Source organism: Gracilinanus agilis, chromosome 3 (genome assembly GCF_016433145.1).
Source record: "Gracilinanus agilis isolate LMUSP501 chromosome 3, AgileGrace, whole genome shotgun sequence".
Classification (NCBI taxonomy): Eukaryota; Metazoa; Chordata; class Mammalia; order Didelphimorphia; family Didelphidae; genus Gracilinanus; species Gracilinanus agilis.
In genome coordinates this window covers 96,435,555-96,451,108 of record NC_058132.1, presented here as the reverse complement: position 1 = coordinate 96,451,108, position 15,554 = coordinate 96,435,555, and the positions used below count along the sequence as shown (strand labels likewise).

Below are 15,554 nucleotides of genomic sequence, written 5' to 3'. Positions count from 1 at the left end.
CCTTCCTTCTTTCCTTCCTTCCTTCCTTCCTTCCTTCCTTCCTTCCTTCCTTCCTTCCTTCCTTCCTTCCTTCCTTCCTTCCTCCCTGCCTCTGTCCCTCTGACAAAAGAATAGTAGGCAAATGGGATTAAGTGATTTTCTAAGCTATCTACCCCACTGTGAGGTACCATTTTTGTTGTTCAGTTGTGTCCTACTCTGTGACTCCATTGGCGTTTTCTTGACAAAGATATTGGAGTGGTTTCCCATTTCTTTCTCCTACTCATTTTATAGATGAGGAAACTGAGGTAGGTATATGTTAAATGACTTGGCAAGGATCATGTAGCTAGTAAGTACCGGGGCAGGTTTTTAACTCAGGTCTTCCTACCTTCCTGGCCCTCTATCCATCGCACCATCTAGCTGTGAGGTAGCTAGAGCAAATAATAACTAAACTTACTTTACTGATAGGGAAATTGAGACCCAAAGGAGAGAAGTGAGATACCTGAGGCCTCATAATGAGTGAGTGGCAAGACCAGGACCAGGATATGGATAACTGGACTCCCCGGCTATTGTTATATATTGCTACCTTTCTAGATTAGATGAGCTCTTGAGATTCTGAGAAGTCAAGGAATCCATAATACCTTGGGCTCCGAAATGTTGCCTGGGGATACTCTGTATTTGTCTCCCCACCTCACTGTTTCCTCATCGCCTTCCTTTTCTCATTTCTTCTCCTCTCTAACTCTGTATGCCATCCCACCACAGTTTTTATTTTTACCTAAAACTCTCAGCAACATGAACTGGATTCCAACAGCCAAAGACTTATCTTCATTCTTTACTCCCCTGTAAACCAAAGGCATCAGAAGAGTCAAAGGAACTGGTATATTGATCCTGCAGAAGAGAAAACTTAGGGGGAGCACAATAACCATTTTTAGGTATTTGAAGAACTGTTATAAAGAAGAGAAATTAAACTTATTCTACTTGGTCTCAGGGAGAAAGAAGTAGGAGAAATTGGTAAAAGTTGGAGAAAGATAGATTTTAGCTTTATGTATTAAAAAAACCCCACTTCACTACAATTATAACCATCCACGATTGGAATGTGGCATGCTGGGAGGTTCCCCCTCACCAGAACTCTTCTTTTTTTTAACCCTTACCTTCCACCTTAGAATCAATATTATGTATTGGTTCTAAGACAGAAGAGTGGCAAGTGCTAGGCAATGGGGGTAAGGTGACTTGTGCAGGGTCACACATCTAGGAAGTGTCTAATGCCATATTTGAACCCAGGACCTCCTGTCTCTAGGCCTGGCTCTCAATCCACTGAGCCACCCAGCTGCCCCCAGAATTCTTCTTGAGCAAAAGTTGGATGATTACTAGTTTGGGATGGTTTAAAGGAGATGCTTTGTCAGGATAGGCTTGGACTAGAAGCCCTCTAATTCTGAGATGCTGTGCTAGGATCTAACACTCCTTCTAGGTCCTGATAATTGGGTTACCTTCTCCCTACTTATAGCTGCTAAGTATAATTGGATTGGGGCAGCAATCCTTAGTAGATAGAGCACCAGGTCTTGAGATGGGAGGTCCTGGGTTCAAATCTGACCTTAAATACTTTGTTGTGACCCTGGGCAAGTTTCTTAACCCCAATTGCCTAGTCCTTACTGTTCTGCCTTGGAACTGATACTTGATATTGGTTCTAAGGCAGAGGGCAAGAATTAAAAAAAAATAATTATAGAATTATAGATCTAGAACTAGAAGGAATCTCAGAGAACATCCCATCCAGTGATGGTGAACCTTTTAGAGACTGAGTGCCCAAACTACAACCTTCATGCCATGTGAGCCTCAGCCTTGCCCCAGACAGGGGAAGGAGGAAGCGCTCCCCTGGGCAGAGGGGTGGGTGATGTGAGAAATGTCCTCAGGTGTGCGTGGAATGAGAGAAGGGATCAGCCCCTTACAGGCACACATGTCATAGGTTTGCCAACATGGATCTAATAAAATATTCTCATTTTATAAATGAAGAGATCTCCATGGAATATGAAAATGAAATAAGGCCCCCATGGAAGTTTGTGACTTGACCAAAGACATGTAGGTGTCAGAGGCAAAGTTTGAACTCATGCCCTCTGACTTCAAGCCAGTGCTCTTTCCACGATGATGTAAGAATTTACTCAAGATCTCCCTGTTCCCCTTCCCACCCCTCCTTAGGGCTTGGTGCCCCTTCCCAGGCCAGGGATCAAGTCCTCTGGGTCTAGGATATCTGTTATAACCTCTTTCCTACCAGAAAAAGACCTGTAGGGCAAAGGCTCCTTCCCAATACATGCCCAGCTGTCTTTAGGCAGTTGTGGGGGTGGGGGGGAAGAAGGATGTATGTCCCAATTAGATTGTCATCCCCCATATCTGTTCTTCTGTACTACCTTTCTTATACAATCCCCCTTCCCTTTCCTCACAGCATCATCCATCCCTGCTCTCCTTTCTAACTTGCCTTCAGGTCCTCCAGTCTGCCTAATGCTTTCCTCCTAAGTGCCATATAACTTTGGAGGAGAATATAAGCCTAGGATTCAGAGCATGATAGAGCTCTCCAGAAAACCATCCAGACAGAATTCTTAGGAATTTTAATTTGATCACCAGTTCATTCATTAACTCACTTAGTATTTTTTTTGCTTGAATTTGTTCATTCAGATTTTCATTCATCAATTCTTCGACTTATCTACCTAATTAAATCATTCATTCATCAACACCTTCATAGATTGATTCATATGATTTATTATCTGAATACTGACTCTGGGTCTTCCATTGATCGGTGGTAATCAGTGGAAAAAAATAATGTGCCCTTCACCCAATAGCCCATTTCCTTATCTAATATAATAATAGTAGTTCCTGTTTCTATATAGCTTTAGGGTTTGCAAAGCACTTTTTTTCCCCCTCAAGGCAAAATTGGGTAGGTGGCAAATGCAGGGATCATTATTCCTACTTTCTGAATAAGGAAACTGAGGTTTTTGAGAAGTTAAGTGACTTATTTGAGCTCAAATGGCTAGAAAGTGTCAAAGTTAGTACTTGAACTCATATCTTCATATTTTTCAACTATTTTAGGGAGCCCATCACGTTGTTCAGTTGTTTTTCAATTGTGTTTGACTCTTTATGACCCCATTTGGGGTTTTCTTGTCACTAGAGTGATTTGCAATTTCCTTCTCTAGATCATTTTTCAGATGAGGAAACTGAGGCCAACGGGGTTAATTGAGTTGCCCAGAGTCACACAGTAAGTGTTTGAGGCCAGGTTTGAATTCAGGAAGAGGCGTCTTCCTGACTTTAGTGGCCCATCCTAGTCCCCAATAGACATTTCTGCTAGTGAACTTAGATTATGGGATATATCACATGATCTCAAAACACAGGGTTTACGCCACTCAGTAGGTTATATTTTATCTTGCCATTGCTGTGTCCCATCATGCAGAGAGTCATACTTGAGGGGTGCCACAATCTAACCAGGTAGGTCTGCCGTTACCTCAGGATGAGCATGAAGGCAGGTGTATGAGAGACACTGGCTACGGCCCCTCCAAGACTGATGAGGAGGATGAAAGGATACACCAGGTGACTGCAGGATGATTCACAGGATCCAGAGATGACTGAACTACTTCTTATCCCTGAAAGGAGGCAGCTGCAGTTGGTATAGATAACCTAGAAAAGAAAAGGCAAGATCTGGGGGTGAGAGAGAAAAAGTTCTTGGGGAACCCTAGCATACTTGGATGAAGAAATCTACATTGAATTTCATGCTTTCCTGTATTGCACCAACTTCACAGTGATGTGGGCAAGAAGGAATTAAGGCCTTGCCCAAAATATGGGGTGACAGCTCAGACTGACTCCATGCAAGGAAACAAGATTAATTATAAGGGATATAGTCATAGAGTAGCTACTAAAAGAAGAAGCAAGTAGGTAAATAAGGTAAGATAATAAAAGAAGATTCAGTTCTGGGCTTGACATCAGGGAGACCTATATCCAAAACCTACATCAGATGCCTACTAGCTGTGTGACCCTGATCAAGTCATTCAACCTCTCAGTCTCAGTTTCTACATCTTTAAAATGGGGATAAGAACACCTACCTGCCAGGATTGTTGAGAAGAACTCAGAACTATATTTCTTGAAACTTTTCCAACATGGTAGAACTTGTCTAGGCTTATATTCCAGTGGCACAAAATTTGTTAATATAGGTAGAACACTTTATAAGCCTTAAATACAATATAAATGCTGGTTATTAATACTGCTACTATTACTTATTATTATTATTATTATTATTATTATAAAAGGAGGGCTTAGGATGCTGAGAAGCACACAATTTTTAGATCATCTCTAAATAATAGCTTATCTATTAGTGTTCTACATGTGAGATTCTTGTCCACTGGCCAACAAACAAATGCACTACTGGAGGAACTGAAGTATATTAATTTGACATCTTCACTATGATTAAGCCAGAAGATAAAAGGAAGTTCTAGCTAGATAAAAGGAAGAATGACTCATGGATTCTTCTTAGAGAAGCAAATAAGGGAACTGATGGAGCTAATTTCATTGTCCATCCTAAGTCAAGAAGAAAAATATTTCCAAGAACACTTGGTTATCTTGCATTGCAATACCTTTGTTAAATATTTGTAAAAATGCCACCATGGAGATAATTACAGCTTATGTGCCCACATCTTTGGGAGAGGATGATGGAAGTAGAGAAATTCTAAGAACTCAATAAGGTCCACCATATATTTGAATATGCTTGTTGACTTCAAAGGGAAGATAGGCATGGGAAGGAAAGCAAAATGTTGGAAAGCACGATCTTTTACCTCTAAGATCCTGTCAATGAACCCTCTTCCACCCTCTCCCTCAACAACCTTCCCCACCCTAAGGCCTTTTTTGTACCCCTCAGCTGTTCCAGTTGAAGGAGAGAAAGGAAGAAAGAGAGATCATTAAAGGGGACTCACTGAGCCTTGACCTGGGCCTGGATCATCCTGAACCCCTGTGCAGCCAGCCTGACAGGGGGTGACATACTCGGTGTGGCTCCTGGTGTCACACACAGGGTTGAAGTCACTCTTGGAGCAGGAGCACAGCTGGGTACAGATTAGGAACTCCTCATTTTCAGGAAGAGTACTGGGAAGAAAGCAATGTTACAGAATCAACTCTTCCCCTATGGTAACTGCTCCCTACCCCCAGCTTCCAACTTCTTTCTATCTTTCCCAAACCAATCGTGATGATTCCCAAAGAGTAATAATCTCAGGAATTCACATTCTTTTCCCTCACCTGTAAAATTGGAGATTTGATATTCAATTAATGTTGAGAATAATATTAGTATTGGCATTATATTCTGTCAAGTTACTATTAGAAACAGAGTCCTATGCTTGGAGCTGAGAGAGATACAACATTTAGCTAAGATGTAGTCTTCACATTTAGGAATCAATCAGAGCAGCTCCCTACTTGGGTAAGGCATCACCATTTCCATTTTACAGACGAAGTAACTGAGGTCCTAGAGATTAAGTTCTTTTGCCTTAGGTCATAGAATTTCAGCAATAGAAGGGAGCCAAGGATATAGAATGTTGGAACTAGCAGGGACCTTTGATGATAACAATTTTTAAAGCCCTTATAAATGGCTTTAAGATTTACAAAGCATTCTACATACATGATCTCATTGGACTATCACTTTTGCAAGATAAGTACTTCATGTATTATCTCTATTTTACAGTTAAGGAAAATTAAGACGTGAATAGGTTAAATGACTTGCCCAGGGACACACAGCCTTGTTAGCATCAAATACAGGTACAGGTCTGAACTTCAATTTCTCTTGTTCCTTCCATTACATACCACTGTCTCTTAGAGATTATGCAATATAAGCCCCTCATTTCACAGCAAGTTGATGACCAAGAGACAATGTTAAGAATCTGTCATTCAGTCATTTCAGTTGTGTCTGACTCTTCATGACCCCATTTGGAGCTTTCTTTGCAAAGATTCTGGAGCAGTTTGCCATTTCCTTCTCCAGCTCATTTTACAGATGAGGAAATCAAGGTAAACAGGGTGAAATGATTTGCCAAGAGTCACCCAACTGGTAAGTGTCTAAAGCCAGATTTGAATTAGGAAAGATTAGGCTTCCTGACTCCAGGTCTAGAACTCTATCCACTGGGCTGTCTAGTTATCCTGTAAAGAATTAAATAGAAGGTAAGTCTTGAAATAAACAGCTGGTGGTGGTGGTGGATCTTTGTGTGTGGTTAGCATAATGCCTGATATATAAGAAATGCTCACTACTTTTTGAATTGGGTTGAAGTTTGACTAGAACTCAGGTCTCTTGGTTCCCTGAGACTCTGTTAAACTCAATAAGGGATCCAATGTGAGACATAACTTGAATCTGTACTCTGCAGGCTTTGTGGGCAAAGTCCTCTGATGAGTATTGTGAAGGAGCAATGGAAGGAGGTGTCTAGCCTCTGCTTTCAGAGAATCTGTGGGCTGAAGTGGAAGGCATATCTATCTGCCCTCAGGGATCCCCTGCTTGAGGGAAAGAAATGATCTCTGGGCTCAGAAAGTCCTTAGAGGAGAAGACAAGGTCCTGTCCCCAAAGAACTCTGAGTCTGTGAATTGACAAGAAACAGACCCTGTCCTAAGGGAATTTCTAGTTTAAACCCAGAATCTGAAGGAGGGATTAGAGCCACACCCAGGACATGGACATAAAACAGAAAATTAAGGAGAGAATCCAACAAAAGTAAATTGTCCAACAAAAGTAAATTGTGAGGGGCAGCTGGGTAGCTCAGTGGATTGAGAGTCAGGCCTAGAGACAAGAGGTCCTGGGTTCAAATCCGACCTCAGCCACTTCCCAGCTGTGTGACCCTGGGCAAGTCACTTGACCCCCATTGACCACCCTTGCCACTCTTCCACCTATGAGACAATACACCGAAAGTAAAGGGTTTAAAAAACAAAACAAAACAAAACAAAACAAAAAGTAAATTGTGAGTTCTGAAGGAATATCCAATGAAGGAGTGACGAAAGCTAGTGAGGTTAATCAGGGGAAACTACCTGGAGAAGGTGAATCAGTAGGGTCCCATTTACAAGGCAAATTCATAAAGGGGCAGAAATGAAAGTATGCATGTCACTAGGGAGTCTGAATAGTAGTGAAGATGGGAGAAAGTTCTGGGGATGGAGGGAAGGCAGGCAGCTACTTTAAGGACAGGAATATAAAGGGACAGATTTCTGCTCCATATAAGGAAGAACTTCCTAACATTTAGAGTTGTCTCACAGTGGGACAAGCTCCCTCATAAGATTGTGAGCTTCTTGTCATGGGGATTATTTAAATACTTTATGAAGCTTTTCTTATGGGTTGATTCCTATGCCCAGGGTTGTAAGGAAGGAAGAAGAAGGAGGAGGAAGAAGAGATGAAGGAGAACAAAAAAGAGGAGGGAGAGGAGATGGAAGAAGAGACACACTCTCTATCTCAAAGGAATTCAAGAAATAAGATAGATCATCCTTGTTCTATTTGGTCTTGCAGGACAGAACTTAATATTCAATTAATAGAGTTGTAGGAAAATAGATTCTGGTTCAAGAGAAGGAAAACGTCTAGGCAATCAGAACAGTACAAAACTATAGTAGTCTTTCTCATAAGATAGTGAGCTCTCCGTCACTGCAAGGTGACTGGCTACTGTTAGGGACGCTATAAAAGAAAGTCATACTGTAGGTAGGAGATAGATGGATTCCCAAGATGTCTTCTGACTCTGAGAATCCCAGAAGTTCTGAGGAATTCTAAGAGTTTGGGATGAGGGTTAGATGGATGGAGGACAGGTCAGGAAGTTTAGACTATCCAAGATGGCCAAGAAACTGTGGGCTAATTGAGGGAAGGGGCCAAGCATCCAGTATAAGAAGCCGAGTTAATAATGTGGGTGATAATAGGTGGTGGGCAATGACTGATGATGATGATAGCTATAACTAGGAATTCTGGCACCTGGGACAAATTCAACTGAGCCATATTGAAAGTTTGGGGCTAAAGAATTTCATTCCTAGGTTGAGATAGAACAGAGGCAGAGGATATGAGACTTGAGAAAATTTAGGAACTGGGAAGTTATGCCATTTGAAGAGGGGAGAGACCGAAATTGAGAAACCAGTCATGTGCTTATTGAAGAGATTGAGTGACCTAAAGGTTATAGGTGAAGGCAACAAGACCCGAGAGAGAGAAAGTTTGAAGGAAGGAACAAATTTAGATGAATTGTTGCCTACTGATGGCAGTGGAAGACTCTGAAAAGGCAAGTAAGGCTTATGGCAGCTCCTTCTCCTGGCATGGTGTCAGGGACTTGAAAATAAAAAGGCTGCTAGCTTTAGAAAGGGTGCTAATATATGTAGGGGCTTCAGAAGAATACTAGGTTTCAGTGAGCACAAGAAGAGAGTAGGGGTATGAGAGGAAGAATATGTAGGATGAAGGGGAATTTGTTAATTATAGATGAGAGTCTAGAAGGCACAGTGGAAAAAGGAACAGAAGAGGAAGAGAGGGACTGAGGAGGGCAGCTGTTGATGTCATTCTCTCCTCTCTGGGTTCCATGCTGATAGAGATTATATGTTCTCAGGCCAGGCAGGGCAGGAGAGAAGCTAAATGGTCATGGGATCTTGGGTTGGAGGTAATCCGGGTGTTGAAGGAGGGAGCAGGCCAGTTGAATGGGCAGTGACCCTGACCAGATGTCCAACACCTGGAGCAAGCCTTGCCCATCCTCTATTAGTGCCAGTCCTGATCAGACCTCTGATTCCTGTAGAGCTTCAATATTCACAAAATATAGTAACTCTCTAAGTCTTAGTATGCCTCATTTTCAAGACTAGAATGTGGAACTTTTGAGAGATTTGTCCAGTCACCCAGATAAGCTGCAGGAGATTCAAAGTTTAAACTCTGGTCTTGGTATTCAAATTCATTGTCTCTTTCCCTCCCCAGTGATGGGTCTTCTGGGACAGCAGATGTGGGTCAAGCCAGTGATGAGGTCAAAGGGGAGATAAACTGCTGCCATCCTGCTGTTATGACACTCATTTAGGGGAGGAGTAAGAAAGGTAGAGACTGAAAATTCTAGCACAGAGCTTCTTTCCCTTGAGAAAAACAAAACAAAACAAAACAAAAAACTGTTGATGTGTCTAAAACTGTCTTGGCATGTCTGACACAGGGAGTGGGGGGCAGAGACTGGAAAAATTTGGCTGCTACTTTCTGTGTGATGGGACCAGAGCCAGGTGGCCCTGGACCAGGAGACGCTGCCCAGGGAAGGGGAGTTCTCCAGAGCAATCTTTGCCAGGGCTTCCAAAAACAGGGCCAAGGACAAGAGAATTGGGCTTCCAATGAGAGAGGCAGTGAAAAGAAATGGAGAAAAACCTGGCCCTGGGGTCGGACCAATGAGGGTTTAGTCTTGGCAATGTTCCCTGTGAACCCAGGCAAGTGAAACACATCTCTACCTTGGGCCTCAGTCTTCTCCTCTGAAAAATGAGGGGGTTAGCTTAATCTTAGATCTGTGAAGTATTTTTTAATTCTAAATTCTCTGATCCATGATTGTATGTATTATCCTTAGGGGTTTTGGTGGTACCTAGTGATGAACAGAGTCCAGGACATCTCTTAGGTGAGGAAGGAACCTGAGAAATCCCCAGGGGAATTTGGTGAAAGGAACCACAGTCAATAAGCATTTACTACATGCCAGACACTATGCTGAGCCCTGGGTATACAAAGACAGTCCCTGTCCTCAAGGAGCTCACAGCCTAATGGGGGAGACCTTTGTAGAGAACTTTGTAAGCAAGATGGCTACAGGCTAATTTGGAGATAGCCAACAGAGGGAAAGCACTAGCATTATAGAGAATTGTAAGAGAATTGTAGTAAATGCTCATTAATTGACTGATAATCCTACTAAAGGTAGAACTATGAAGGCTAACTCTAATCTGCTTATTCTCACATTTCTCTTCACTTCTACTCCCCCCAGGGCTTTTCCTGTAAGATTATTTTACACACACACACACGTATGCATCACACATGCACACACGTGTCCTTGTGTGCATACACACATACATACAGGGTTGTCCATGTCTGACTCTTTGTGACCCCATTTGGAGTTTTCACCTAGAGTGATTTGCCATTTCCTTCTCCAGCTCATTTTATAGATGAGGAAGGTAAAGCAGACAGAGTGAAGTGAATTGCCCAGGGTCACACAGCTAGTAATTGTCTGAGGCCATATTTAAACTCAGAAGGAAGAGACTTCCTAACTCTAGGCCTGCCCCCGCCACCCCATCCCCACCCTCATGTGTGTGTGTGTGTGTGTGTGTAGATAGACAGGTTGATAGCTAGATAGTTGGATGGATGAATAGATAGATAGATAGATAGATAGATAGATAGATAGATAGATAGATGGATGGATGGATGGATGGATAGGTAGGTGGATAGGTAGATAGATAACTGGAGAGATGGATGAATGGATAGGTAGATGGACAGACAGATAAGATAGATAGGTCATAGATAGACAGACAGATAGACAGAGAGACTGATAGATGGATCGATCAATAGATAGATAGACAGACAGACAGACAGATGGATAGATAGATGGATGGACAGAAAGACAGAAAGATAGATAGAGCGATGGATAGACAGGTGGATAGATAGATGGATGGACAGACAGACAGATAGAGAGATAGATAGACAGATGGATAGATAGATAGATGGATGGACAGACAGACAGACAGATGGATAGATAGATGGACGGACAGACAGACAGACAGATAGATAGACAGATGGATGGATAGGTAGATATATGTATAGGTAGATATATGGATAGATAGATTGATGGACAGACAGACGGATAGATAGATAGATACAGACATAGATAGATAGATAGATAGATAGATAGATAGATAGATGGACAGACAGATAGATAGATACAGACATAGATAGATAGGTAGATAGATAGATAGATAGATAGATAGATAGATAGATACATCTATGTGTAGAAGAATTGATGTTCTCAGTTTCTGCACCAATGGAGAGGGGGAGGAAGGCTAATGAACAATATCATTATCTTCAGGAGGGGCATTTTCTGTGAAAGACAGGGAAAAGGGAACCTAGCAGTGACTAGTAGAGAAAGAAGAGCTTCTTGGAGGCTTTCAGAATCTCAAGGGGTAAGTATAACAAATACAAGGGCTAAAACTTAAACAAGATAAGAGAAGATGGAATACTTACAAATTAAAATATTTTTATATATATTTTTATTTTTTATAAATTTATAAATTAAAATTTATAAAATTTATAAAAAAATTTATAAATTAAATTTTATAAAATTTATAAAAAAATTTATAAATTAAATTTTATAAATAAATTTTTTTTCAGATAAGACTAAAGAATCCTGGAGGATAGGGGCCATATCCCCCAACCCCACCCCTCAGACACCTCTCACTGTACCCAGTTTTGGAGTATTGAGCTTTATGCACAATTGATCCACAATTAGTCCAAATACATAACTGGTCAAGATAGTAGGAGAAAGCAGCAGAATGAATATCCTAAGAGGAAAGAGCAAGGATGTTAGTTCCTTAAAAGCTGGGGCTTATTATTTTTATGTACAGTACTTTTGGCAGCTAGATGGTGCAGTGGATAGGGCTTGGGTTTGGAGTAAGGAAAACTTGAGTCCAAATCCAGCCTCAGATACTTCCTAGCTGTGTGACCCTGGGCAAGTCACTTCACCCTGTTTGCCTCAGTTTCCTCATTTGTAAAATGAAGTTTTATTTTACAGCAAACCACTTTAGTTTCTTTGCTAAGAAAACCCCAAATAGGATCATGAAGACATGACTGAAATGACTGAATAATCATTACAGTCTTTATATTTCTATGAGGGCTCGAAGCTCTTAGTTAAAGGCATACTGAATGGAGGAAGGATGAGTATGGGTGGGACAGAGCCTGAAAGGCAGTCAGAGGGCCAAATGGGGAACACAGGAATGACCACGGGTCATTTTTTTTCTATAAAATAAGACAATTGGATGTGAGGATCTTTGAGGTTACCATTGGCTTTAATAGTCTACTTTACATGTTCTAACATTCTGTGTTCTTTCATAGCTTTTAGCACTAGTATTCTACATTCCAAGGGTTCTTCCAATGCTGACTTTTATATTCTATATGGCAAGGTCCACCCTAGCTCTAATATTGTATATTCTGTGCTCTCAGATCTCTTACTACTCTTAGGTTTGATATTCCAAGGTTTTTGGAAGGCTTAATATTCCTGGATTCCAGGGCCAGGGTGAGGAATGTTTGGGAAATTTTGTTCTGTTATCACAGTCAATTCCGAGCCAAAAAAGGGGGCCCCGAAGGGATATGGAATCTTTCTGGAGAAGACAGAAATGCTGATTTCTCCAGCTGTCTCAACACTTTCTCAAGTGCCCAAGAGGCCAGATCGGAGACAAAGTAGTGGGGGGAGCGTGTGGAGGGAGGCAGGAGGGGAGGATGCTGAGGATCAAGCTGCCGGGGGGGTGGGGGTGGCGAGAGAGAAGGGACAATTTCTGTGGTTGCGCAGAAAGTAGGAGGGGAGCTGACCTCTGGCTGCTTTCTCTGCATGATCAGACCTTTAAACTCCTAGTTCGAATTCTGATAGGATCAAAGGAGAAGGCTGAGACCCCAGGACTGCCCTCACTAACAGCCAGTCAACAAACATTGATTAAGAACATACTCCATTTTAGGCACTCTGTTAAGTGCTGGAGAGAAAAATGCCCCAAACAGTTCCTTCTCTCAAGAGGGTTCAGTCTAATGAGGGATATAGCATTTGAACAGTTCAGTATGGGGCATCTAGATAGCAAAGGGGATAGAGAGCCAGGTCTGGAGTTGGGAGGACTTTGGGTTCAAATTTGACCTCAGATACTTCCTAGCCGTGACACCCTGGGCAAGTCACTTAACCCCAAATCGCCTAGCTCTTGCTACTCTCTTGATTTAGAATTGATTCTATGATGGAAGGTAAGGTTTTAGGGAAAAAACTCAGTTATGTACAAACAAGATAGATTTAGGGAAAACTGGAAATGATTTCACTGGGAAGGTGCTAGAATTAGGAAAATAGGATTTTATTTGGGATTTGAAGGAAGCCAGGAGGGAAAGCATTCCAGACATAGGAAGATGACGGCCCTTGAAAATGGACCTGAGACCTCCTGAGCTGCCCTCAGGGATTCCATTCTGAAATGTCTCAACTTCTGTTCCAGTCCTCTTCTTAGAGAGGCAACTCAGCATAGGCAAAAGAACCCTGGATTTACAGTGAAAAGACATGAGCTCAGCTCTGCTCACAATTCTTCTCCTTCCTAGTTATATAATGCTTGAGTAAATAGCCTCCCTTCAGAAAACCTCAGTTTCTTTATCTGTTGAATGGAACTAATAATATTATAGCTATGTGGTACAGTGGATAGAGTGCTGAGCTAGAATCAGAAAGATCTGAGTCTGACACTTTAGCTGAGCAACACAGGGCAAGTAGCTTGACCTCTCAATCTCAGTTTCCTCACCTGTTAAATGGGAATAATAATGGCACCTACCTCCCCAGGATTGCTGTGCTATGAGGATTAAATGAGATCTTGCCACAGTACCTGGCATGTAGTAGGCACTTAATATGAACTTTTCAGGAATCACAGAGTCATAGATAGTCTGGTTCTTCGAGTCCTTGGGGTTTTCTTGGCAGATACTAGAATGGTTTGCTACTTCTTTCTTCAGAAGATTAAAGCTAAGAGAGATTCAGTGACTTGCCCAGGGTCATACAGCTGGAACATATTTGAAGCCAAATTTAAATCTAGGTCTTCCTGACTGCAAGCCAAGCACTCTATCCATTGAGCCACCTAGCTGCCTCCTACCAGAAAGGCAAATATTCTTCCCCTAATGTCAGACTCATGCTAAATTGGGATGGCCCCTTTCATGTTGTAGATGAGCTTGAGGCCAGGACAGGTTAAATGACTTACTCCAGGTCACACAGACAGTAAGTGGCAAAGTCAGAATTTGAACCTGGGTCCTCTGATTCCAGGGCAGCTAGAAAACCCCATGATCCACGGGGTCATGAAGAGTCAGACACAATTAAACGACTGAACAACAAATCTGGTTGTAGGTCATTTCAGCTCGTCTCAGCCATCATTTGCTATCTCTTGGTCTTCATAGGTGCCTTCTGGAGACCATATTCCTTCTTTTATGGTCTAAGCCAGGGATTCTTTCATTGGAAAAATTTCAGATCTAGTAGAAGGATAGGATTGATGGAGAGATTTTGGAGGCACGAAGCACTTCCTGCTTCGTGGATCACTACCATCTTGGCACCTGCCAAGGGTCAGTCCTGCCTGTCCTTTTACTCACCTGGGGCTGTAGACATTGGCGATAGGGTGAGTGGGGCAGCCCATGAAGAAGAGTGGCAGGCCGAGCAGCAGGCAAGTAAAGGCTCCCACTACACCAACAGTTGCACAGCGTGTGGGGCCCAAGTGTAGGCGCTGTACCAGGACCCCTCCAGCCACGATGCCCAATATGGCTGCAGGGATGCTCACGGTGCCGATGAGCAGGTTGGCAAAGGAGGCAGTGACAGAGAACTGGCGCTCCAGGAATTTGGGCAGAAAGGTGGCCATTCCGGCCACCATGGAAGACATGCTGACCTGGGCCAGCACCACCAGGAGGAAGATGGGGTGGCGTAGATTCCGTAGCAACACTTGGGGAAAGACTGTCAGAGAGAAAAAGAGGTCGGATCAGAGCCAATCCTAGATGAACAATAACCCAAGGCTGAGAAGAAGCTTAGCAAGCACCTATGTTTACCTCTGAATTCATGATCCAAGATTCTCCTATAGCAGCCCACCCTCCCCACTAAAATGAAGCTGGAGCACCTCTAGTCGTGATGGGACCTCACTGTTAAGGTCGGTTAGTGGGATAGCTTAGCAAGCTAGATGGGGAGATCTCAATAAAAATAATGCCTTCAATCCTGAAGCAGCCCATTTCACTGTTGGACAGCTCCAATCGTTAGTTTTTCCTTAGATGGAACTTCATTTCTTCTTCATATTAAGTTCTTAAGAGCCTCAAGATCTTCCTTGTATCAAGCCCACTTACGGAATCCTAGAACCTAAGACCTGGAAGGATCTTATTTAGCCTTTTTCCCATTTCAGGAGTTCTCACTCTATTCTTTAAGGTAAGTATGATAGATATTCAATGGCAAAAAGTATTGGGTTTTTCTTCTTTTTCTTTATATAGGGTCATAAATACAGATCTAGAAGAAATATCAAAAGCCATTTAGTCCAGTCGTCTTATTTTATAGATAGGTCAAGGGAGGTTAAGTGACTTGTTAAAGTCATTCAGGTAATAAACACTTGAGGATGAAATTTGAACACATCTTCCTGTGTCAAAGACAATTGTTTTTTCTATTGTGCCATTCTGCTTCCTATCTCTCTCCTCTACTCCTCTTCCATTCTCTCCCACTCCTTCCTCTTTCTTCCCTTCACCCTGCCCATCTTATCCCTCCCTTTCCTTCCCCTTCTAATTCCTTCCCATTTTCCCTCTCATCTCCCCACCTATTTCCTTCCTTTTCTTTCCATCCTATCCTCTCTTCTCACCTCTCATCCTTTCCCATTTTATTCCCTCTCCTCTCTTCCTCTTCCACTTC

General features: G+C 42.3%; 1 protein-coding gene across 1 annotated transcript in view; it reads right to left on the bottom strand.

Annotated features, from left to right (window-relative positions):
- The window catches only part of SLCO2B1 (solute carrier organic anion transporter family member 2B1), an 87,110-nt gene that overhangs the window by 2,484 nt on the left and 69,072 nt on the right, over window positions 1–15,554 (bottom strand). The window contains exons 9-12 of the mRNA XM_044668145.1: window positions 14,270–14,624; window positions 4,920–5,085; window positions 3,461–3,633; window positions 752–816 (exon numbers count right to left, since the gene is read on the bottom strand). Coding sequence (XP_044524080.1) covers window positions 752–816; window positions 3,461–3,633; window positions 4,920–5,085; window positions 14,270–14,624 — 759 coding nt within the window. The remainder of the gene's footprint in view (window positions 1–751; window positions 817–3,460; window positions 3,634–4,919; window positions 5,086–14,269; window positions 14,625–15,554) is intronic.